At 44.3% G+C, this 26,088-nt stretch overlaps 1 protein-coding gene across 6 annotated transcripts in view; it reads right to left on the bottom strand.

The window, feature by feature from the left end:
* Positions 1-5,306: 5,306 nt before the first annotated feature.
* Positions 5,307-26,088, bottom strand: part of ksr1b (kinase suppressor of ras 1b) — a 63,665-nt gene continuing 42,883 nt past the window's right edge. For 4 of the 6 annotated variants that reach the window (XM_063205215.1, XM_063205219.1, XM_063205218.1 and 1 more), the window contains 17 exons: positions 23,243-23,382; positions 22,897-22,966; positions 22,365-22,448; positions 22,029-22,090; positions 21,319-21,428; positions 18,939-19,128; positions 18,169-18,210; positions 17,089-17,134; positions 16,506-16,595; positions 14,181-14,508; positions 12,979-13,133; positions 11,703-11,799; positions 11,433-11,566; positions 11,180-11,311; positions 9,993-10,128; positions 9,144-9,280; positions 5,307-7,509 (listed from right to left, as the gene is read on the bottom strand). In XM_063205215.1, the coding sequence (XP_063061285.1) occupies positions 7,440-7,509; positions 9,144-9,280; positions 9,993-10,128; positions 11,180-11,311; positions 11,433-11,566; positions 11,703-11,799; positions 12,979-13,133; positions 14,181-14,508; positions 16,506-16,595; positions 17,089-17,134; positions 18,169-18,210; positions 18,939-19,128; positions 21,319-21,428; positions 22,029-22,090; positions 22,365-22,448; positions 22,897-22,966; positions 23,243-23,382 (2,023 nt within the window). In that variant the 3' untranslated portion in view covers positions 5,307-7,439. Of the gene's footprint in view, positions 7,510-9,143; positions 9,281-9,992; positions 10,129-11,179; positions 11,312-11,432; positions 11,567-11,702; positions 11,800-12,978; positions 13,134-14,180; positions 14,509-16,504; positions 16,596-17,088; positions 17,135-18,168; positions 18,211-18,938; positions 19,129-21,318; positions 21,429-22,028; positions 22,091-22,364; positions 22,449-22,896; positions 22,967-23,242; positions 23,383-26,088 lie in introns of all 6 variants that reach the window. The other 2 variants (XM_063205216.1, XM_063205217.1) reach the window with 2 other exon arrangements.

Raw genomic sequence — 26,088 nt, 5'->3', positions numbered from 1 at the left:
CTTCTTGGGAATGGTGATGTATTACCAGCATTTTATCCCTGGCTGTTCATCCATTGCTAAGCCCCTGTTTGCGCTAACTGCTGGCCAAAAGCGTAGAGGCAGACATGACAGGAAGCTTCGGAGGCCTGGCACCTACCGTGAGTTAACTCCGGGAGACTGGACTCCAGAGTGCATGAAAGCCTTTGAGGACCTCAAGAGGGCGCTGTTGACAAGCGTAGTTCTTGCCCACCCAGATTTCAACAAGCCCTTCGTGCTGTGCACTGACGCGTCCCTGGACGGCCTGGGAGCCGTTTTGTCCCAAGTTCCAGAGGGTGAAGAGGTAGCCAGACCCATTGCGTTCGCCAGTAAGTCCCTCAGCAGGAGCCAAGCCAACTATCCAGCCCACCGATTAGAGTTCTTGGCACTGAAGTGGGCAGTATGCGAGAAATTCAGCCACTGGCTGAAGGGTCACACTTTTACAGTGTGGACGGACAATAACCCGCTCACATACATCCTGACAAAGCCCAAGTTAGATGCATGTGAGCAGCGTTGGGTGTCCAAGCTGGCCCCATACACCTTTGACCTCAGACATGTTCCCGGGCCGAAGAATGTTGTGGCTGACGCTCTGAGTCGTGACCCTTTTGTGAAGCGGCTCTTGTCTGAACCCTACGCTGATCTGCTGCAGCAAGCCTCCGAGGTCAACGACAGTTGCGTGCAAGACATGTTCCGCCTCACCTGTAATCCTCAGGCCATGACTGACTCCTCTCTCAGCACCGTGCAACCCTTCTCCATGTCAGGTGATGATGTGTCAGCTGCTCTGGACACACAGGACGTGTGGGACCTTGGCGCCCAGCAGCGGGCCGCTTCCCTCAGTGACCACCTGACGGGCTTGGGGGACTGTGGACAGGACACACTCCACGCATGGTCGACAGATGAGCTGAGAGCTCGCCAGTTACAGGATGACGCCATTGCCAGAGTGATGTTCTATGTCGAACGGAAATCGAGACCGTCGAGGCGTGAACGTGCTCGAGAGAATCACCTGGCCTTGAAGTTGCTTCGAGAATGGCGGAAGTTCCAGCTAAGGGATGGCATCCTCTACAGAGTCTCGAAAGACCCCCTCTCCAGCACCAAGAGATTCCAATACGTCGTGCCTGCTTCCCTTAAGGCAGATGTCTTGGCTGGTCTGCATGACTTGGCGGGTCATCAGGGTCAACTGCGCACGCTCTCCCTTGCTCGTCAGAGGTTCTTCTGGTATGACCTGGAGAAGGACGTTAGGCATCACGTCAGAGAATGCATGAGATGTATCCTCAGCAAGACCGCTGAGCCAGCCGCCAGAGCTCCTCTGCACAGCATCAAAACAACCGCGCCTCTGGAACTCGTCTGCATCGATTTCTGGTCTGCTGAGGACAAGAACAACAAGTCTGTTGATGTCTTGGTCATAACTGACCATTTCACGAAGCTCGCACATGCATTCCCATGTCAAGACCAGACTGCTAAGAGGGTGGCGAAGCGGCTGTGGGACAACTTTTTCTGTGTGTATGGCTTCCCCACTCGCCTGCACTCTGACCAGGGAGCGTCCTTTGAGAGTGAGCTCATTGCGGAACTCATGGAGCTGGCTGGCGTGCAGAAGTCTCACTCTTCTCCTTACCATCCGATGGGCAACGGTGGTACAGAGAGATTCAACCGGACACTGGGAAACATGCTGCGGTCCTTGCCCCCACAGTCCAAACAGAAGTGGCCCCAGTTGGTTCAAACCATGACCTTCGCCTACAATTGCACGGTGCATGAGACAACTGGGTTTGCGCCCTTCTACCTGATGTTTGGCAGGGTCCCGAGACTGCCTGTTGATCTGCTGTTCAGGAACGTGATTTGCGATGAGAGGATTGCTGACTACGACTCCTATGTCAAGTCCCTGGCCAGTGACCTCCAGTCAGCCATGCAAGTCGCTCAGAAGAACTCCAGGTCTGAGCAGAGACACCAAGCTGAGCAGTACAACAAGAGGGCCAAAGGAGTGGCGCTGTCCATTGGCGACCGAGTCCTTATTGCCAACAAAGGATGCAGGGGAAAGCGCAAACTTGCTGACAAATGGGAGCCAGATGTGTACACTGTGGTAGCCGCAAAGCCCAGCCTCCATATCTACAAAGTCGAGGGCAGTGATGGTAAACAGAGGGTGCTCCACCGAAACCTCCTGCTTTCAGTGAACTTCCTGCCACTCGCAGATGATACAGATGTCGCTTCAAGTGCAGCAGCTGAATGTGTTAGTTCAAGCGTCTCCCTGTCCGAGGCTCACCTGTCAGATCTCTCCTCTGAGCATGCTCTGGCCCCGTCTGTCACTGCCCTGTCTGTCGCTGCCCCGTCACGCCAAGATGACTCTGTCGCGGACCGCACTTCCTCTTGGGTCGCTGAACAGTCTGCCGTGCTGGATGACTTCGAGGAAGATGAAGCAGCTGGTCCCGGGTCCCCGCTTCCTGGTGGCAGCTCAGATGCCTCTGCTAGTGGTGTGGCTGGCCCTGGTGATGTTGCAGAACATATCATGCCCTCTACCCCTCACGACCCACCTCACGTCCCACCTCACGACACTGACACTCCCTCAAATGGCCACTTAGCCCCCTTCCCCTCGTCCAGGTTTGGTAGGGTTATTAAGCCTGTGTGTCGACTTATAGAGTCTATGGCTCAGTTGCAAACCATTTTAGGTGGGGATGAGTCCTTTGGTCAGGTCATTCACGTGTAGTGCGTACATTATATTTTTACTTAGTTATTTGACAGCTTCTGCTGTTGTTCTTGGCTTTATTGAGCCTGTTGTCTATGTTCTGAGTGTGGATAACATGTAGTTATTTCTGAGTCATGTAGTCTCTGGTCTGTGCCTTACTGTTGAGGTGTATATGGCATCTCATCTACCCGGTGCGTTCTGGGACTTGATCACCCCTAGATCACGCCTGACCTCTTTAGGTAGCTGTCATGCTGGTATTTGTAATGGCTGTAAGCGGAGCTTGAGGAGCGTTTTTATGTTCAGATGTTTTTGTATCTTTGTGAAATTCTAGGGGGGTGAATGTAACAGTGTACTTTTAGCACCTCTCTTTATTTGTATAATTACACAAAGATGGGTTTTTTATTTGACACACCTTCGTTACACTAGACTTACAGTAGCCTTCTTCACTGTCATGGGTGTCTATGGAGCTTCCTGCCCCCCTCCTTCTATCCCCCTCTAATATTTCCGTTTCTCTGATTCATATTTCTATGCTTTCCATATCCTCTTCCCTGTCTCTGTATGCTGTGGGAAGAGGTATGTTTCTCCACTTTTCTCTTTCCCTAATCTTACTTAAATCTTCTTTCTATTCTGTCATCCATCACTTGTGCCACTGTAATCCTAAACACTATTCCGTGTATTACCCCTTTTCTAATGTATTACACGAATATGATGCATGGTTTCATGTACTTTGATGTGTTAGCGCCACCCGGTGTAACATAAGCCGGTGGCATCGTGACAATCCTTTAGCTTAGCGTTGCTAACGCTAGTCACGAGTATTTAGCATTCCTTTGTATGGTCTTCTCAGGAGTGGGAGTGTGCAGCCCCAAGCCCCATGGTGATTTCTGTACTGTGTCTGATATTCCAGGTGTGTGTTTATTTTCGTTGTTTGAGTATAATGTGTTAAAAAATGTAAATGTGACCCTGGCAACTTAGCTAACTCATTCGTTATGCTAGCGGAGTTTTGCTAAGTTAGCTAGCCAGGGCACACTGGTTTAATAATGAGAAGCAGGCTATGTTCTTGGTAGCACTTCTTTAACCTAGCGATTTTATTTGGTTTTATTCACATGTTTTCACCGTGTTTGGTGTTGCTGGTAAATGTGTTTATTATAACTGGCCTGTCTCTGTATGCTGTGGGAAGAGGAGTGAGTGTGCAGCCCCAAGCCCCATGGTGATTTCTGTACTGTGTCTGATATTCCAGAATCACTAAACATCATATGAATCGTCACCTTGTCTCGGAGTCATCCTTTTTTTTCAACAACGAAACACAACGCAGAGTGAAAGTCCAACCGGTTACATAGGAATCATGCCAACTGTAGCATAATCTAGTGGGCAAGTCAGACGCGCCCATATATCGGATGGGTAGAACATTGAGGTGACTGACTTGACAACCAAATGCGATAGAATTAACGACTGGCTCTTGACTTGACAACCGAATGCGATAGAACTATCAACGGTGTCTTGGCCATAGCAACCTTCAATTTAGAATTAGCAACGGCAGTTCGCCAGAAAGTTATGAAAAGAACCTTCTTGTGGCGGAAGGAAGTAGTTATACAGAAAACCATTGTTTTAGCCAATAAAACATCGAAATAATTCCTCAAATAAATTTCAGACAGTGTGGCAACCGTGGTATAAGCGGGATAATTGACTTCACGGTGTGCGTATAACAGGAAAAATAATGCACACCGAGGTGTAACGGCCACTCCGCTTCGCGTCGTGGCCGCATCACCACCTGGTGTGCATTATTTTTCCTGTTATACGCACACCGTGTCTTCAATTATCCCTTAGGCCTACATAGTAACCAAGCTGAGCTGGATTTGGCACATTGTTTTATTGTATTATTATTTTTTATTTATCCTTTATTTTACTAGGGTAAAAACACATTGAGGCAGTTGCCTCTTTTTCAAGTGTGCCCTAGCCAAAAGAGCAGCAAAAACGCAAAACGCACTTTTAAGGAATTCTACTTTTAGGGAAGCAGTTACACGAGACAAAGAAGGTAGCCCACTATTTTAAGCGCATCTCTGTGATGCATCATGTATTGCATAATACAATTTCCAAAAACTGACATGTTAACAGGGTGTACTGTTTAACTATTCTTCCTATGAAATGTCAGTCACAGTTCCCAAACTCTGGTCTGTTGCAGGTACTGGACCCATTCTCTGATATTGAACGCTTTTGGTCTTATTACATTACATCTCAATTCCATTACATTTAGCCAACGTTTCCATATAAATCCACATAGGCCTACTTGATTTATTTAGGTACAGGGTATTAGTAACACAGTAACCCTTTCCCTGGAGCAATGTGTGGTTAGGTGCCTTGTTCAAGAGCACTTCAACCATTTCTGATATAGGCTGATGAAGTCTCTAACTAGGCCATGGTTGTCATCTCAACTACAAGTGCAGTTTTATTTGTGCATGTTACATTTTTCTCAGTCTGGCCTCAGACAAGAAATTCGCACCATTTCCAAAACTCCCACCCCCTCTCATAACTTAATTCAACAAACCCACAGCAGACACATGCACACACAATCCACCGTCTTTGGTCTGCAAAGCCATTCTCAGCAATAAAAAGCCAATGATGTGACTGGAGTGTGATTTATTGTCTAACAACGAAGGAAAAAAGTTTACAGAAGAAGCGCAACAGGCTGTACAAAAATATGAATTCTCACAGAGCATATAAAATATTTCTACTTCTTAAAAAATGTACAATTCCTGTTAAGCATTTTACAAATGACAAACATCTGTATAAAGACCTGTACATTATCAAGCTAGTACCTCTGCATGTGTGAAAAGCTGATAAAAAAAAAACATTTGTACAAATACTGAAAGTTGTTTGTAAGTCATATATCGAATAAACAATCCTGTTTTCCATAATCACATAAAAGTTCGTAATAGTTATATGAATACTCTGTCAGAACAGAGCAGTTGTTCACTAGGGGTTTTGGTAACACTTAACGCAGGTATCATATGCATGACATAACAATGTCATAACAATGTCATAACAGTGTCATAACATGACCATAACAAATTTATGCATCACTGACATCATGTTTATGACTTGCTCATGACTGTATCATGACACTGTTTTGACACTATTATGACACTGTTATGTCATCCGTATGATACCGTCGTCAAGTAAAGTGTCACCGGGGTTTCTAGCCCACTCCTTTAGCCCAGTGCAATACATTCAGAGAAAAAAAAACAACAAACATGCACTCACATTTTCTTTCTGTACACCAAATCACAAAACCAAGTGCGCGCAGGCACACTTTAAGATTGCACAAAGAGGTATTTTTCAAAGGGTACTGAAGAGTTGTCCTGTTTGATAAAATACAACTGCAGTCCAACACCCAAAACAGTTTTACAGACAGTTTCACAATTGTTTAATATGGTCTTTTTCCATTGTGTAATAGAGGAACTTGTTTAAATGAGATTTAGACACAACTTCTACAATTTCCCTATGGCAACCAAACTATCGGGTAAGTTGACCCCCCTAAACTCATCCTTAACACATATTTACATAGTTTTAATATGATTACCCAGGGGATTTATAGTAAGTGTACCTTAACCCCAAATACATATCTGTGATGATTCAGTATGTATGCAGCTTATTAGTCTCCATACAGGGCATAGATGTGGACAATGTAGTTCGTACAACACATTCTAATGAAATAGTAAATCTAGTGAGACGAGTCCCGATGAACACTGTTATTGTCCGGCCCAACCAGATAAGGGGCTATTTGGATGGAGACAAGAGTGATAAACAAGGGCTATGGTTTTACAGAACCAAAAACAGAAAAGCTGTTTGAGCTGCAAAAACAAAGACATCTATTCATGTAAAACAAGAAATCTTTAACTTTGAAGGCAAAGGGGCAGTCAAGCTATACACAAGACGGTACTGGTGTCTTAATTGCTGTCTTCACTTGAAATGTTGTTGATGAATTTTCATTTGAGACATTCAATTGTACAGTTTTGGGGTTATTAAGTGAAATATCAGAGCACAGGTAATAGGTGTTCTCTTTGTCCAATTTTCAATTTCATCAGCTTCATTATGCCTCTTTTCCACTGACGGTGTTCTGGTAGGCATACAGCTCGATTCAGCGAACTCGGACGCCATTTTTTGGTTTTCGAATGGGCACGACACAGCTCAATCGTAAAGTAAAGACCTGTAGGCCTACCAGAAAACTGGGAGTGGAAAATAGCCTATAATGACTTTGATTAACACAACTTCTGCATGTATCTCTTCATGCGTACCCGGCCTAACCGGAAGAAAGGGGAAGGTGAAAAAGACAGGAACTATGAAAATGTCAGTGGGAAGATAATTTTAGCCGCTGCCCACAACAGACAGGCAAGCACATGACAGAGACACAAGACTTGTCAAAAAGAAAGTCATCATACAGTCTCTCTCGTCATAGGCACTTAGAAGTGGAAAACAGCAATCAAATGCATACCGGTACTAATACACAGCCCACATGAAAAACCTTGACTTTTAAATTGTTTCACACCATATTTAATTAATTAATATTTATTTATTTAATTAATTAATAATTTGGGGGGTGTCCAAAATCAATTCTGAATGCAATTCCTGGGTTATGTCCTTGGGTTTTTTGTAAACATAATAATCACAAAACCACATACGGACTTGTGCTAAAACAAAATCGGTCTTCCATTACCACAATGTCGTGAGTGTGCCTTAAAAGGGAAGTGGACTGTCAGTTGTAAGGGCAGCGAGAGCGGTGGCCTTTACTACAGTGCTCGCGCAGGCAGTGATGGTGCCACGATCTGAGGTGGCCGAGAGAGCGCACAGAGCGACAGACAGACGTGTGTGAGAATGGACAGAACAAGGGAGGAGGAAACAGGAAGTCCAGCCGAGCAGTAGAATGGAAACAGAAAAAACGGCCAAGTTCAGGAGTTCAGGTTGACATCGACAAGGAGAGGAGAAGAAGCAGCAGCAGCAGAGGTTGTAATGAGGAACACGGCAGAGATAGAGGGAGAAACGGTGATCAGGCAAGAGCCAGGAGCCCAATGAGAGCAGGGCAGAAGGACAGGTGGAAAGGAAGAGGAGGATGAGGAGCAGAAGAACCACACACCAGCAGGCCAAGATCCAGCAACAGATGAGTACCCCAAGAAGAGAGAAGAAAAGAGAAGACACACCACATTAACACACTTGAAGAATCTTAAACACTCGCTCAGGGTTGCGTTTCTCAAAAGTATTGTTTTACAGTACAGTTAGCCTCTTGATTGCTTTGATTGCACATTGAATGACAGTTATGCATGATAATGTGCAGTACAAATCGTATTGCTATAGCCATAATGCAATGCCGTTTAATGTGATGGGTAATTTCAATTCAACCAACAAATTGGTTGAAGAAGTTAGCAACTATAGTTTTGAGAGACACACTCCAGATCGAGCACAGGCCAGGACACTTACAGTAACAACATGATCAATACCCTTTTCACAAAAAAAGAACATGGTTCACGGCAAGAATAGAAATACACCAGAAAAAAACAATGACATGAAAAACAAATTAAAAAACACCCCTCTTGAATTAACTTAGTAAAATAAGTAAATTCAACAATATTAAATTAAGACTAAATCCTCTGTCAAGGATTTTTTTTAAACCAATGAAATAAACACACTTGGATCCCTTTTAAAAGTGACAGCAAGCATCACACCATGTACAGTAAGTCTAAAAAAAACTAAGCTTGAATTGTATAAACATTTGTTTGTTTTCTTTAAAGGCGCGCTATATCTGTAATATATTATTCAATAAAATCATTCTGCTTTCCATGTCGGATTCCGGACTACATAAAACAGGGTGACCTTTGACCCCTCTGTAGGATGGGTAAAGGGAGGAGGAGTGCATACGTGCTGCACACAATAAAGCCTTGCAGTGTTAATTCAGGAAACAGAGTAGGCTCAACACAATGAACATTAAATTCAACTCCAAGTGTTGAATTAACACTGCAAAATGAAAGGGTAACTTCAAACAATTTCAACATGCAGTTGTAATGCTCACACTACCATGGACTTGTCAGTACTTGAGTTTTTTTGTTTTTATTCTTCAGCCTTTTCCGAGATCCTGGTCATTGTAATGGGGGTAGGTGTTTGTGTTTACATTTCAAAAACATCTTGATTCATTCCCAAAAACATCCAAAGGGTTATGCAACATCAGCAGACAACTAGCAAATAGCGATACCTTTTGGGAAAATATTCGGAGTAGGCCTATGTTAAGATTTTTTAAAATGTAAACAAAAGCTGCCCCCATTAGAATAGCTCATATCTCGGAAAGGGCTGAGCCAAAAAAATGCAGCATCACCAGGTACTGACAAGTCAAGGGTAGCGTGACCAATACAACAGCATATTGAAATTGGCAGAAGTGCTCCTTTAAGGTGTGTCTTATCAGGACACATACTCTGATGTGGACTTGTAGAAATGTCCGGGATGGGAGAGCCTCCGGTTCAGCTTGGGGAGTTTCTCAAGCAGGTCGTTGATCTGGGCAAACGTCGGTCTCACTTCCAAGCAGTACGACCAGCAAGCAGAGAGAATTTCCTGCGTGATCATGAAGAGATGACGAAATAAGTCAGGCAAAAGTCATGTGAAAAGTCTTGTGGAGATTCACTTCCTTTTTTGGTCGAAGAGTAGTGACAATCAAAACTGACAATCAAGTCCTACCACAGTAGTTGTAATACAGTATAGCTTTTAAAACAAACCAGCTCAGTACTTTTTGCCATTCATTCAGGAACCTCAGCTTAAGAAGGTCCCGCATACAAGGGCTTAGGTAACAGGCCTGCATCTATACGGTGTGGACCATTTGCCATTGGAAAAACTTGTTATCACCCCGAAACGGTGCCATATGGTGTACTACTCTCTGCTATGAGATGTGAAAACATCACAAGTTGAAGCAAAGGACCCTGGAGTAAGAAGCATTTTAACCAATTTTAGCCTATGGCACCTGCAAAAAAAACCCTGTTGAATGCCTAAGCCCTTGCCTATTAAACCCTAAATATCTCAGCCTCCAAAGCACATTAAGATATAGTTGCATTTAAATAAATTGCATTTAACAGCCAGGACCATCATCTTTAATTAGAAGGAGTTCATTCAGCTCTAACATACCAACATTTTAGAACAAAAACCCTGAAATTTCAAGAGCCTGAATGCAACATATACGTACAGGTATGTCGCTCCAGGCACCAAAGGTCAAACAGCATATACGCTGCATAAGGCTAAAATGAGTTAAGTACATTTCAAAATGAAAACTCACCGTAACCTCCTTGCCCAAGTTCACAGCAGCTAGTAATCTTCTGATGCCCTCTCCGCTGCCAACCTGCCAGATGGTGGCCTCCGCCGGCTGCCGGGTGATGGGCCAGTCCCGGGCCTGCAGCTCGTACCAGATGGTGCTGCAGGGGTACACATGAAATGGTAAATGGTAAATGGACTGCATTTATATAGCGCCTTTCCACTCCTTCGAGGACATTCACCCATTCACACTCATATTCATACAGTGGTGGCAGTGGCTGCCACGCAGGGTACCACCCTGCCACCAGGAGCAATTTGGGATTAAGTATCTTGCTGAAGGACACATTAATGGGCGGCGCTCAAACCTGCAGCCTATTTAGACTACATTAAAACCTCATTGCGTGCTTCTTATTGAAGACAAAAATGTTTAAACAATGTAAAATCATTTCCCTTATTAACTTCATATTCCAAACAAAATATGACTGGGAGAAGAGTTGTCCCACTTCAAACCTTCAAACCCTGGCCTCAGAGGTAGTGGCTCTGAGAACTACACCAAAGAATCAGGCTCATCGGCGCACCAGTCAGAATACAGCCGAAACCCCAAAGATGGACACAGAGCCACACTGCCTTCCCCTTTGAGGAGAGAATCCCTAACCTTCACACACTCAGCGTGTCCCACATGTAAGCCACCCCACCCCACTTTGTTCTGACATTAAGTGTAGTGACGGGTTGAGGTACTAAAATGGAGGCCCTGGCTGCTACTTGTTTGCTGAACAGTCACAACACACCCACGAGCCTAGTGATGGTCACACCATCTAGTACGTAAAATCTCACCCACAATCGTGTGCCATGTTAGTCATAGTTGACACCTTTTAAATGCCATTTCTCATTTTTAAAGGTCAGGAATGGCATCAAGAGGCAATGACTCATCGAGTGTGACTAAGTATTTGTTTGTGTTCCATATCTCACAAGACCCTGATAAGAAGACTAGCTTGTGACAAACTTTATAGTGACTCAAACAAACATGTCTGGGGCAAACAGTCCAAATGCAAGGAAAAATTATCAATGTAACCCAATGGAATGATGGATTGTCTTGTAATATGGCCAGTGTCCTATGATCGATCATCAATCACAAGACTCTACCATATGAGATGTGAGTGAATTGATTTAGATAACTACAGTATGCATATGGGGACAGGAATCATCTCCTACCCAAAAGCATAAACATCAGCAGCATTAGAGAAGGGAAGGCAGTCCTCGTTGACTCCTGGGCCCATCCTGCGCACAATCTCTGGAGCCAGGTAGCATATCCAGCCATGAGGCAACTTGATCTGATCTTCCCGTCTGATGAAAGACATACAGACACATACACAAACAATTTAAGGCCCAGAAACACTTCAATTGATACTACATAGTGTTACTTATTATTTTGTGATATTGTATGATGTTTCTACTATTGTCTTACCGTCCTTCTTGAACGACGCCGGACATTCCAAACAAACCAAAGTCTGTAATAACCACCTTATTGTTGTCATAGAATACGTTTTTTGATTTCAGATCTTTATGCACAATTCCTTTGGCATGAAGATAGCCCATTCCCTAAAACAAACAAAACGGTGTTATTAGTCTGCTATGGGAACAACAAATCCTTCAAACTTTAGTTTAAATCCTTTCACTGGTAACTAAAAAAGATCTCAAAGTGTATTATGAAAAACGTAAAACGTATTAATTGTACCTTTACAATCTCTTGAGCAATTTGCCTGGTCTTGTTGAGGTCCAGCGAACTTTTGGAATCTCTAACAACAGAGAAGAGTGTCCGGCCTTTGCATAAACTGAGAAAGAAGAACAGGTGTACACACAATGCAAAATGGTTACTGGAGTTGAAAAAAGTCATGGTGCCATTCAAGAGTATACTGCAAAGGAGATGGGTATTACTGTAGGTTGTAGCGGTCCGGTGAAATCAGCCCCTCATAAAGTCCTTATTTGCTTTCGCACATGAGGACATTACTGCACTAAACTATGCTACCAAATCATACATGTCGTTATATACTGTACCTACAGCATTCATGTGTATGTGGATGTGTATGGCTGTGATATGAGTGGGTGGGTGAGATTTGTGAAGTATGAGCCCAGTCTCGGGGAAAATCAACTGTATGCTTCGTGGTGCCGCTACGAGATAGCCTCATTTTACGTAGTTGGGCAACGCACACTGTCGAGAGTGGGTGAGAGAGAGGGTGAGAGAGAGCGAGTGAGAGAGACCCTAACCCTAACCCTAACCCTAACCAGCGTACATTCCGGGAGGGGAGCGCTGTTGTTGTGTCAGCTTCATGCCATGTCTCCCTTCCTCCAACATTGTCCCTAACCTTAACCCTAAACCTAACCCTAACCCTAACCCTAACATTAACCCTAACCCTAAACTTAACCCTAAACTTAACCGTATATCACTTGTTTGAAATGTTTGATTACTGTCGTTTCCAGTTAGCCTTCACTCGCGCTTTATTGTTGACATCCATCCGCATTATTCTTCCCCCCAGAACCAAACTACCCCAATTGTCAGTTCCGCCTTTCGTCACCCAACCACAAGAAACGAGGCTATTCGTAAAGGCACCACGAGGCTTAAAGTTTATTTTTTTCTGGTTTTCTCGTTTAGACTTCACGAATGGCCCGAGTTACTGTTGGAAGTATATACTGTGGGTGTGTGATTGGACAACATGGTTATGTGTATGGGTTTTTTAAGTATTTTTCTAACCTTTTATTTTAGTTATTTATTGCTTCAATGAATAAAGAATGCTCCATTTTGTTGTAATTGTTACATTGACAAATAAAAAGCCAAACTGGACACCGGGACTGCACCAGGGTACCTCACTCATGTGACTGGAGGAGAGGCCTGATGAATTACTCCCCCCACAAGTCTGGGATACAAGTCTGACGCCCTAACCGCTTACCCATGACTGCCCTAATATACCGGCATATACGTATATATATCTACTCCTAGTGTCCTGATTCCTGACCTGGTGATGATGGCGAGCTGTGGAGGGTTCATGCAGGCTCCCATGAACAGCACCACATTCTCGTGCCGCGTCTGCCGGTAGTTCATGACCTCCTTCTTGAAGAGCTTCAGGTGGTCCTGGTTGTTGCCATCGATCTCCATGAGACGCACGGCCACCTTGTGGGAGACACCATTTAGTTTTTTTCCCGTTAAAAGCACTTATGTTCGTCACACTTTCACTATGAATTCCAATGGATTTGTCAAAGTTAGATATTTGTTTGCTTGGTGTTTGTTAATTTATTTATTCATGTCTAGCATTGGTTTTGTCTTCAAACTGTGAAAAAGCACTGATCTTACGACATCAATACTTCAAGCACCATTGAGAAAGGTATCTACTGTATGTTGCTGTAGACCTAGGGGGACTGTCCTTGTTAGCAATTGGCTGTAAGTGACTCTAATGTGTGTGATGCGACATCCACTAATGCAAATTCATCGTAAAAAAAATCACAGCACCACATACAGCAACGTCCTTAGATCTAGAGCTACAACAAAGAATAACATTCCTCTTCTCTTCACTGGCCACCTGAAAACTCATCTCTTTTTGGAGGACTTTGGCTCCTAATGTCCGCAATACGCATACACCTACATTACTTAACCACATACACCTACACTGATATCATGTTAAGCGACCTTGGGTGTTTTGAAAGGTGCGATATAAAAGGAAAGTATAATAATTAGGGCTGGGACATTAATGCATTAATTTCGATTAATTAATCACACGATTCGATTAATTAATTAACGCGATTTAAAAAATGAATCGCAGTATAATATAGCTACATAGTTCTGGATTAGACCAGTGGAGGGCAGTATTACGCCTGATGGTGAACAGCCTGCTGAAATTGAGAAGAGTTCTCTCTTCTTTTAAAATTGAATAATGTTATTAGATTACACTTATTTATTGTAATTATTCAAAATAAAAATAAAATATTTTTTCTACTGTTCTTAAGTCAGATATTTAAATGCAATTAAATGTGATTAATTCGATTAATTAATTTCAAAGCCTATAGATTAATGCGATAAAAAATTTTAATCGAGTCCCAGCCCTAATAATAATCATCATCATCATCATCATCATCATCATCATCATCAATAAAAAATATGTGTTTTGAGAGGAGCTATTTAAAACCAAAGTATAATAATAATAATCATAATCATAATCTTCACCTCTCCGTGCCAGCGTCCGCGGTGCACCTTCCCCCAGCGCCCCTTCCCGATCAGCTCCCCCAGCTCCAGCTGTGAGAAGGGCACGTCCCACTCCTGCAGGTACACGCTGGTCTGGCTGGCCTTCCTAGAGATGGGGGGCCTCCGCCACTGGCCCCCTCCCCCACTCCGACAACTAGGGAGGTCGTCCAACTCGTCGCCGTCCGGTTCTCCTTCCGACCCGCTGCCACACTTCTCTCCCGTCTTGCTCTCCAGGTTTCCATGACAACCCTCCTCCTCCTCCTCCTCCCCTTCCTCCTCTTGATCGTCATAGTCACCTATCCGATCCTGCGGTCATGATTTTAGAATAAAAATACAGAGCAGATAGCGGTTCATGTTGTTACATGTGTGTAAGATCATACAATATGGTAAAAAGTACATTGGAGAATATGTAACAAACAGTTTACATTAATCCCCAAAATATTGTAAGACAACGTTTTAAAGCATGAGGAGAAAAAGTCAAAAAGGTATTTTTTTAATACATTTTATAACAATTTAAAATTTGCTGTATGGCCGTTTTAGTACTCTGCAAATTCCGAAAGCTTGTAACAACAAATATGATCATGCTTAATGTTCAAAACTTCCTCAAAAATCTTCCTTAACATAGGTGAACAAGTTCTGACAATAGACCCAAGTGATTGCGGTAGGCTTAACCAACAGTGCTGTGTTTCACTCAGGAAGCCATGACCTTAGTTTCATTTCCTTTTAAGGTCCCGTGCATAGAGTCATTCATTATGGTTCAAGACAGAGATACTGTAGGTGAAAGAAAGCAGGGGTGATGTTCAGGGGGATTAACATTGATGCTTAAAGCACCTGCAAAAAACGCCTGCTGAATGCCTAAGCCCTTGTTGGGAGAGTTGCCCTCAGCCTATGAAAAACCTTAATATCTTAGCCTCTAATTGCATTCAAACCCTAAGACCCTCCTCTTGCATTAGAATGTGTTCATTCAGCTGTAACATAGCCACATTTCTATTAAAAAAGCTAAAATCTCAAGAGCCTGAATGCATCGTATATGTGTCTCCAGGCACCAAAGGTCAAACAACATATAAGAATCATCAGGCTAAAATGGGTTAAGTGTGACTGAGTCACCAGGGCCCCATGTATACAGGGGCCCACACACAGTCCATTTTTTTGAAATATATGAATTGGAGTTGATTGTACATAGGGCCCAAAATTTGCTGATACGCCCCTGAAAGGAAATACCACAGGTAGCAGGGCTGATCAAAAAAAACAAACATTGTTACATTCAACAAGACAAGACATTCAACAAACATTTGGTCAGCCATGAGGTTGGAACAAATTAAAACATATATGTGTGCTATCTGTGGCCATACGGTCGGGCGATTAGTTTGGCCCTCAGCCTCGTTTGCACTACATAAGTTGGCATTTGGGGGGAAATAATTTGAGACCACTGGGCAAGGGAAATGCTTCACTCCTCAATAGTGAAGATTGCCTCATCCTCTCCAGTTGTTAGACATGGCTGTCACCCACAGAGGGCAGCACAGCTCACACCTGTGACAAGTCAACGAACCACTAATGCAAAATTTGAAACATTATTGTAGAGGGCCGAAAAATCAGCTACGTTGCTTTATGTTTATGCACCGTTACAGTTAGACTAGTGTTTCTCGTCAGGAGTTCTACAGCCCCCAGGGCTTTTAATACTAGGGGGAGTTGGCGGATGACATCAAGGTGGCGTTGGGAGGCTTATGATGAGGTCCAGCGCAGCCAGAATTTATGCAAAAAGAGAACCACTGACATAGACTATTTTTTTAAATTATCTTTTTAACTTTTTGGGGGGGCTTTTTGCCTTTATTTGACAGGACAGTGAACACATTGACATGAAGCGAGTGGGGAGCGAGAGACGGGGAAGGGTCGGCAAAGGACTAGGGCCGGAATCGAACCTGGGTCAGCCGTGTAGCAGACGAGTACCCTACCGTTAGCGCCACTTTAAGGCCTGATATAGATAGACTATTGCGGTTAAATGCTCCCCAGTCGAGTGTCTGTGTCATCGTGTGGTTTGTGAATGTGCAGTGGGCCCACTCAGTACCTCCTCCTCCTCCGGGAGCCTCTACTGCCGCTTTCTGTCAGTATCTTCACAGTCCGAAATAAAGGCTAATAAGCCCAAAAAATATATATTTATTAAAAGGTGGCATTGGGAGGCTTATGACGAGGTCCAGGTGGCGTTTATACCATAAAGGTTGAGAACGACTGATATATAGACTATTGTGGTTGAATGTACCCCAGTCGAGTGTGTGGTTTGTGAATGTGCAGTGGGGCCCACTCAGTACCTCCTCCTGCTGCTCCGGGAGCCTCTGCTGCTGCTGCTGCTGCTGCTGCTGCTGCTGCTGTCCGTGCTCCACTTCACTCGTCTCTGACTCACTGCAGAATGCAAAAACAGGAACAGGCTTGACCTCCGACCTCTTACTCAAACAGTCCTCGTTTTTGTCTTCAGTTGCCGACCGACCGTGCAGGTCGGAAGTGGAATTAGTGCAGTCCTTTTTAACAGATGATGGCAACAAAAAAATTGAAGTGCCTTTTGAAAAAGATACCTCGAGTTGCTTTATTGCCCTATAAAGAAGTCAGTGCTTAATTTCAGGCTTGGCTGTAATTATCAGATGTGGTATTGATTTTGTCCATTTTATTCAGTTCTCATAAGATCCCTGGATATATCCCACAATCTAATCTCTCTTATACTGTAGCCTTGTGGTCTATCATGAGCCTAAAAAGTGTGTGTGTGTGCGTGACGTGACTGTCTACCATTCTACCCAGACCCCAAACAACTTACACTGATACACATCTGATGAACTGATGAGGATGACAATGTTGGGATAAAACTAAGTGGTGAAGCGAGAATAGAGGAGTGGCACCTTACCCAGTGTGATGATGGCTGCCCTCGACATGCGAAGCACTTGGCACGTCTGTGAAGAGATGAAGGTGGAAGACACTTAATAAAGCTTTTAAATAGAAGCTAACATTCAGACATGATGAACAACCAGAAACAACACAGCACACAGAAGGCACACAAACAGACAATTTCACGTATTGGGCACTAGATGGAGCAGTCATACCACCATTTGACTTCTCTCATCTTACGCGCGCGAGCACACACACACATGCGCACAGGGGTGCCGAACAGAGAGGTGAAGTATGACAGAGTTACCAAGGCTCCATGTATATAGGGGGCCCATACAGTGTCTGATTTATGCTATATGGCTGGGGCGGCACATTGGAGCTGATTGTAAATACTGCGCACGCACGCACGCACGCACGCACGCACGCACGCACGCACGCACGCACGCACGCACGCACGCACGCACGCACGCACACACGCACACACACACACACACACACACACACACGTTGTTAAAGGGAAGCAGGCAACAGTAACCAAACACATACAGACACGTTTAAGCAACACGGGGAATACACAGGAAGGAGTCTTTTGCTGGCAGCACAGAGTATAGACAGCAGCTGAGCTGAAGTAACAGTGAGCGTGTGAACGTGTCTCAACAGGGTTATGCCTTGTGCACACCAAGAGCGACCTACGCTGCCTGGTAGCGGAGGTAGCAGAAGAAGTTTCGCCTTGAATTAGCTGAATTCGCTCTGGACGTGACATTGACATGTTCGATTTAGCTAATCACATACCCGCTCTAGCTTGACATCCTGAGACATTCGGAGTTATGAACATTCCAATTGGTTTTCGCAGAACCACGTCATAGCTCATCACCATAATATTAGCTGACTTTCTATCGTTAAAATACGCTCTGATCGCTCAGTTCGCTTCGCGACTGGCGAATTCGCTCTGGTCGCGCTGGTCGCGTACCCTCCATAGACAAATAATGACTTCCGTCGCTCAGTTGGCATAGGTTGCTCTTGGTGTGAACAAAACATTATCATCACACACCGCAAGCAGGGTCATCATTGCACACAGCAAGCAGAGGTTAAAACTCACCAGGGAAGATAAACTGTTGTCTATGCTGATAGTAGTAGGCAGCTAATAACCCAAAAGAGGTGGAAAGGAGGGGAAGAAATCAAAAACACAGACATGATGACGTAGAAACAAAGAGCAGATCAGATCAGAAGATGTGGTGTTATAACAAGATGATTAATTTCTGTCCCTTGGATGATGAAAACCTTGGGATTTCTTAAGTCATAAGTAAGAAAGAAGAACCCATTTAGTATTTAGTATGCAGTACTCGATGGCAATGAAGGAACGAAAAGGGGAAAGAGTTAGGGAAATAAGGGTTTAGTACTCAATTGATTGTGGCATTAGAAGGTTTTGTGGTACAATGTTAAAATGAACAAACACATATGGGTTAATAGAGATATGAGGCATTATTCAAGTACAAGGAATAAAGGTGTTTCAATATGTTCAGAAAAACGTCTGCACTGGCAAGTCAGATGGAAGTCCGCAGGGCTGGACTGGGGGGGAAATAGGGCCCAGGCCCTTATGACTTAAAGGGGCCCCCTCATAATTAGGGACGCAAAATTGACTCAGCGGTGGGCCTTGCACAGAAATTTCTGAAAATAGGGGCAAACGATGGTGCGGAAAATAGGGGCCCACAAGGGTGCGGGGCCCACCGGGAAGTGCCCACTATGCCAGACGGTCAGTCCAGCCCTGTAGGTCCGGAAACCTCCAGATGCGCGTACGTCCTGCTTGCTTGCTTGCTGCAGCGGTTTCCAGAGCAACAACCCCCATACCATGGCAACAACATAACTAACCTGGGAAGTGGAACCTCATGTCTCTGGGGCCCTTGGGAGAGGGGTTGTTGGGGGGCGGCGTGTGCGCGGCGCTGTGGGGGTTGCCCTGGGGGAAGGCGGCCGGGGAGGAAGGGGTGGAGGAGGTGGTGGAGGAAGGGTTGCTGCTGGAGTCCAGCTGCTGCTGGTGCTGGGTCAGGGCCGGAGGGTGGTCCTAATGTAAGGAGAGACAAAACAAAACAAAACACACACACACACGTCACGCATGACTCCAAATTTCACCACCACTGGTCACATGGTTAAAATGTATACGGGTTCATGTATACGGGTTCTAAATTTTGTTTATAACTTGACTGCGCGAACCTAGCTGCGCACAACTCAACCTCTGATTGTCGGTCAAAAAATTAGCTCACGTGGTTGGCTGCCAGTGTCTTGCCCCTCCTCATAACATCGTGATGATAAACACCGAGAACCCATGTCCATCGTTACCGTGGCACTATATTGGACGTGACACACAACACATTCGACACCACTCTCTGTCAAACTTAAAGTTAAGTCACCCCATTTCTATTCTATGCTACAACTCTATTCTACAATGAAATGCTAGTATCTACTGGCCAGCTAACAAATATGAAAGAAAGGGCTGATGGAAAAGACACAGTTGCTGTCAGTGTCACCACATTCCTCTGTCAGCACATTGGTATTGCACAGAAACAAGAGCTAATGGAAAGCTGGAGTACAGCTTCTTGTTCCGAACAGGAGAGTGGTCCTAAGGAGAGACAACACATACTCCAAATTCACCACCGGTCACGGTAAAATCACCACATGTTCTCTGCCCAACGTAAAGGTTAAGTCATCACCTGTCAGGTCCTCTGTCACCACATTGGTATTGTATTGCACAGCTAACAAATGTTTTAGTGAGAGCTAATGGAAAAAAAGAGAACATTTCCGGTGTGCAGCTGCCCCCCACCTAGGGTGGTCCTAAAAGATACACAAACACATAGGACACCAAATTCACTCCTGTTCAAATCACCACATGTTCTTACCGAGACAATATATTGGTCACTCCCATTCACCCCCATTCTGTGCCCAATGTAAAGTTTAATAATCACAACTCCTTATCATGTCACCACATTGGTATTGCACATCTAACACATGTTTTAATAATTACTAATGGAAAGGACACAATAACCGTAGTCCAGCGGTAGTCCAGTCCTGGTTGAGAACAGGGAGGTGGATCTAACACTTTGGTGAAGTCTAGATGCTGTTTGACAACTGGAGGGTCCAAAAACTAACAGGATGGTGGTACTACAGACACAGTCACCACTGCTCTTTTCTCAGTATCAAATCATCACTGTCTCATAGGGCTGCACAATTAATCGAAAATAATCGAAAAACGTGATAAAATCGTGAAATCGACGCCATGATTTAAATCGTGATTTAATGGTGGCAATAGTGACCTACCTTTGAGAACGTCCTTGAAGCCAGAACATACTGACAGGCTGGTGTTTCTGGCCAGAAATCTGTCCACCTAAGTTTCATGCTATTGCCTTCACATGATTATTATAATTCATTTTATTTTGCTCATCCCGTATATAATTCATTCTTGGTTATATTTCATCTTCTTATAATTTTCAAAAAAATCTGCAAAATCATCAATAATCGTGATTACGATTTTGACCAAAATAATCGTGATTATGATTTTTTCCATAATCGTGCAGCCCTACTGTCTCATCACTATGACATGACAGGAAATTCACGATTGGTGAAGTCCAGCTGCAGTTTCAGAACAGGGGGTGGTCCCAGAGACACACAAACAGAAACCTATCGTCAGCACTGTTCACCAGGTCAGATCCCCACATGCCCTTACCGTGACACCACACTGGTACTGAACTTCAAACAGATTTAGTAACAGTTCATGGACACTACAGGAAAGGACACAATTGCTGCAATCCGGCTGATCACTGGGAACAGGAGTGGTCCCGAAGATAAACAAACAGACCTACTGTATGTATTGTCAACACTTTCCTCTGCCACTTACTCATCACATGTCCCCAGTATGACCACATCCATATTGCACAGATAACACATTCCTGCACAAGGGTTGCTACAGCGACGCACTTGCTGTTAGAAAGAATAACTCGAGTCCAGATGGTGTATTTCATGATTAAATCTACTGTTTGAGAACAAGAGGGTGGTCCGACAGACACATAAACAGCCCTATTTCACACCCTGTTAACAGGATCACCATAAAATCACATCAGCATTGCACAACTAACACATTTCTCCGTAAAGGAAATAAGCACTTCAGATGGTGCATTTGAAGTAACCCTTCCCAATAGTCCCCATCGTACTGGAAGAGAGGATTCCATGTGTTCAGTGTGTGACCAGCCGGCTATAGTACCTTTTTTGTGATTGCTTTTGGTAAAGTGCCGAAGAGGGGGATCTCCACGGTCCTGTCGATTTGGTTGTTGATGTCCGATGGCACCGATTCTGTTCTTCGGATCTTTGAAACTGCAAAAACAAGAGACTAAAATGAGTCACCCAAGTTGGATCATCTGGACGAACAATGCTTTTTTAAGGCCTTTTGAGCACTTTGATACAAGAACTTTGTTATTCTATTTTTCAAAAAGTTCATAAGTTATGTTAACAAATCAAATAGTGGGAAAGCTGTTCAATGTGTCTTCAATTCAATGACAACATCTTGGAGGAGAAATAAAGAGTAGCTGACTAGATGAATAATCTTCCTGGGACACGTGCCACATACAGCAATAGTCGACTTTAAAGGTCATATCATGCTTGCTGCTAGGATGCAGGTTAAGAATGCACGTCCCCTTGGTTACTCCAGTCTTCTTTTGAGATACATCTCTCTTTTCTCAACTTTGTGTGAGAAAATAAACTACACTTCCCTTTACACATCTTTGGTAAAAAAAAAAAGTGTTGGATTTTAGACTTGGGAAATAAACAGCTTCAACGTGCACAAAAATGTTACAGACTAAATGACTTTCAGAAGGCATAATCATTTCAAAAGTAGTGTGGAAAAGAGGCAATACAGATCTACCGTTCTTTGATGCAAGTTACTGAATAAGTTAATAGAGAAAGTGGGATACGTACACGGAGGGAAAAGTATCTGACATGGTGGCGCCTCCTTAGTACACTTGTTGTGACACTTTAATCTAAGAGAGAGAGAGAGGTCACTATGACAACCAAAGCAGAACAGGGCAAAGGAAAATAACCATGAATGATTAATAATTAACAATAAAAATAACAGTACTTAACGTAATAAACATTACACTGAAGACATACTTATCAAAAGTGACTTCTATAGAAGGATGCAAAGGATCGTAAACAACCCAAAATGATTGCAGAGAAGGAAAAAGGAGAGGTCACTAAGTACACGTAAGTACAGACAAACATGATTAGGATTGTGTAATGGCGTGAGGTACTCACTTGCAGTGTTTACATTTAACGCCAAACATCATGTTCTTCTGACACACTTGACAGACTTGTGACAACCACGACTTGGTAGAAAACCTTGAGGGGACAATACAAAGGTTTAAAGTGTGTAAATGATTTCATTTTGTAACACACATTTTTTTACATCTGAAGGGTTCAGATGCAAAACCCCCTAAGTGCCTTTTCAGAAAATAATCTTAATTCAATTTTATTTAATACAAAGCTATCAAAATTGCATATTTTTTTATTTTATTTATGTAATATAACTATTTATATGTATTATCAAGTACATGAATGTAAACCAAACCAACAACTGGGTTCTCTAAAAATATAGAAGTGCAGGTCTTCAGAAATGGAGTTAGGGGGTTTTGCATCTGAACTCTTCATCTACTGAATACAAAACAATGAATATTCTCCTTAAAGGTCAGCCCGGCCATTACTGAGCCACTATTGAGCATCAACTGCAAATTACTTCCTCTGCTGAGTTAGACATTCTAAGGAATCAGAATCCTGGCACTGGTCTAACCTGTGTGTGACCGGAAGGCCAAAATCTCTCCGCATCGTCTGTGGGGAGCTGCGGTGAACTGCTAAACTATCTGTGGAGAGATGATGGAGGAAAACAGAAACATTTAGCAAGCAAGAAACAACCCTTCAATTCAAGATTAGATGACTGGGTGTCCTGCCATATTTGCAGTGGTGTAGCCGCACATCAATTTACTCGGTCAATTACAAATTTGGTAAATTGGCGTGTTGCGCCCCTAAGTCTACTGCCCTGAGAATCAGATAGTCTGCAAAATGTAGGAATAGTTAGAGTTGGAAGTATCCAAGTGAGCGAGTGTGTGTGTGTGTGCGTGCGTGTGTGTGTAACTCACTCTTGAGGGTGCCATCGTCCAGGAGGCCGGGGGTAGTTGGGAGGATGTAGGGGCTGTAGAGGAGAGGGGAGCGGGCAGGGGGGTCCTCCAGGCCACTGCTGCCATTGATCTGCACATTCAGAGGGAGCTTGCTCTTCTTCCTGCTCCACACAAACACAGAGGCTGCACATCAGTACAGTATAGTATATGTATACAGCACGTATACAGTACTACCTGCAGTGGTGTTGTTTTGGTTTGGAAAGTGGAGGGGACATAAACATGACATAGGGTGCGTTCCAATATGCGACCTTGCGTCCTCCACTTGTGCTTGTGACCTTGCCCCGCCTCCTGGCCCCTCCTCCGTGGAGAAAACAATAGTTTCCCAGAGGTCAGCCTAGCCGCAACAACTTTTGAGGGACTGTTTTTCATTCACCATCCCAATTGCAAATGAGAAAATTACTTTACAATTGAGCTTTTGCAAAATATTGAAATATAATGCTGTTGTCAGTGATGTCATCATGACATATTACTTCCTGGTACGAGGCCACAAGCATAAGTGGAGGAAGCAAGGTCGCATATTGGAACACACCCATACTGTATAGTCCAGAGGGGTATACTAAGAAGCTGTTTCAGGAGTAACCCAGGTTAAGTTAAGGACTCAATGAGGACTCCAGGCTCTTCTATTACTGTAGATTACTTACTTCTTAACTTGACCCGGTTTACTCCTGAACCAGCTTCTTAGTATTGGCCCCAGGTATCCTATTTTTGCATTATGATTGTGAAAAAGTGGTGGGGAAAAATGTATGCCCATTTCAAAAGTGGCATGGACATGTCCACACTGTCAACACCAAAAACTACGCCCATGACTACATGTACATAACAGGCACTACTCATGCATAGACGACGAGCATGAGACAACCAGCAGCATTATACAGTACAAACCACCCACGCTTGGCACGCAAACAAGCGACCATCAATTTCCCAATATATTCTCAATAATCTCCACAAAACATTATTGCATAATAGCCACTATATCCAGACAAGTTGTGGGAAACAGGGTGCTGCTGCCTGCCCTGTTTCCAGAGTACTATCCACTTAAACTAAAAAAATATCTACGTTTGTTGTGCAACTGCAACCGACAGCTGGCCAGTAGTGGAAACGGACAGTGTTGCCAGATTGGTCGGTTACCTGCGTGTAAAAACGGGAAAAATTGGCCATTTGGCGTTTTTTTTTTGGCCGTTTGGGCCCATAGAAGTCAATGCAATTTGATGAAATTGGGCGGAATTTAGCGCATTTTGGCGTTTTTTGAGAACCTTTCGGCCGGGATTTGATCAGACACATCTGGCAACAGTGGAAACGGGGCAGAACTTGAACTCCACATCCTCTGCCATTTCCAGTCAACCAGCTATGAATCTGTTCTTACTTACAGAATGAAAAAAAAAGTTATCAGCAACAGGGGTGGGGGGGTCAGTCGATGGAAAATGGCTAGAGGCCACAGTCTGGTGTGTGTGTGTGTGTGTGTGTGTGTGTGTGTGTGTGTGTGTGTGTGTGTGTGTGTGTGTGTGTGTGTGTGTGTGTGTGTGTGTGTGTGTGTGTGTGTGTGTGTGTGTGTGTGTGTGTGTGTGTGCCCATGTGCGTGCGCGTGCCCGTGTGCGTGTACGCACATATACGTGGGGACAGGGGTTAAAAGGAGCTTGTAGACTGCCACTACATTCCATGCTATGCTACTTGGCCTGGCTACAGAACAGGGTCTGGAAGCTTCTAAGGCCTGGACGCCAGCTAGTCTGAGGTTCTGCCTGACCGCGGCCTGACTATTCTGAAGAAGCAGACGGAGGGAGGGAAGGGGAGAGAGAGAGAGAGAGAGAGAGAGAGAGAGAGAGAGAGAGAGAGAGAGAGAAGGTGAAGAGAGAGGGGGTGAGGGGGGAGGGGGGAGGGGGGAGGGGGGTAGAGAGAGGTGCAGTGAGGGGGGAGAGAGGGATGCATTGAGTGGGCACGCAGAGAGAGATAGAGTGAGAGAGAGAGAAATGAGAGAGAGAGACAGAACAACAAAATGGGGGAGGGGAAGACAAGAGACACAAGCAGAGAGGAAGACAGGATAGATAGTGAGACGTGGAAGAAAAACGGCAGGGAAAGGAGATAGAGGGAGACAGAGACATCAGAGAGGAAAGGAAGCGAGATAAGAGAGAAGAAGCGGAGCGGAGAGAAGCGAGGTGCGGAAAGGGGTTAACGCCTGCTCCAGTTGCCATGGATCATCTCCAAGGAATGCGCGCTGATGACCATGGCGTCAGAGATGGACACTGTGGTCGGCAACGCAGCACTCCCTTCATTCAGTTACTACCCTGCCCTTCAGAGGCAAAGGGCAGTAACTACATATTAGTCACAATTGAGTTTGGACGGCCAAGCCGTGGCTCTAGCGGCTGGGCACTGGACTGCTACGCGGGCAACATTTCCTGATCCTTCCCCATCTCTCCAAAAATACTGAATCAGAGCAAGATATCGCAAAACACGCCCACTCAATGCAAAAGCGTGTGCTTAAGTTGGGTCTCCTAAGGGGGCGTTGTCCCCTACTTCTTCTTCTCTTTTTGAGGTGTTTGCGCAAGATGTGCGCTACCGCCATCTACAGCGCTAAGGGGACTTCATTGATTCTCAACCTGAGGACTCCGAAGGTCTCCTAACCGAAGGTCTCCTAAAGGGGCATTCACCCGACATAAAGTAGATACCGGTAAGGAAACAAAATGACGCTTCTTGTTAGGTCCACCTTCTTTGATCTCTCTCTCCCATCTCGTTTCCTGTCATCTCCCACTGTCCTGCCTGAAAAATCACTTTTAAAAATCCCCCCAAAAAACAAAAAAAGTTTGGACTGAAAA

This window comes from Engraulis encrasicolus, chromosome 8 (genome assembly GCF_034702125.1).
Source record: "Engraulis encrasicolus isolate BLACKSEA-1 chromosome 8, IST_EnEncr_1.0, whole genome shotgun sequence".
Classification (NCBI taxonomy): domain Eukaryota; kingdom Metazoa; phylum Chordata; class Actinopteri; order Clupeiformes; family Engraulidae; genus Engraulis; species Engraulis encrasicolus.
Note: the sequence above shows the minus strand (reverse complement) of the source record. Positions and strands in the feature narration are given on the sequence as shown.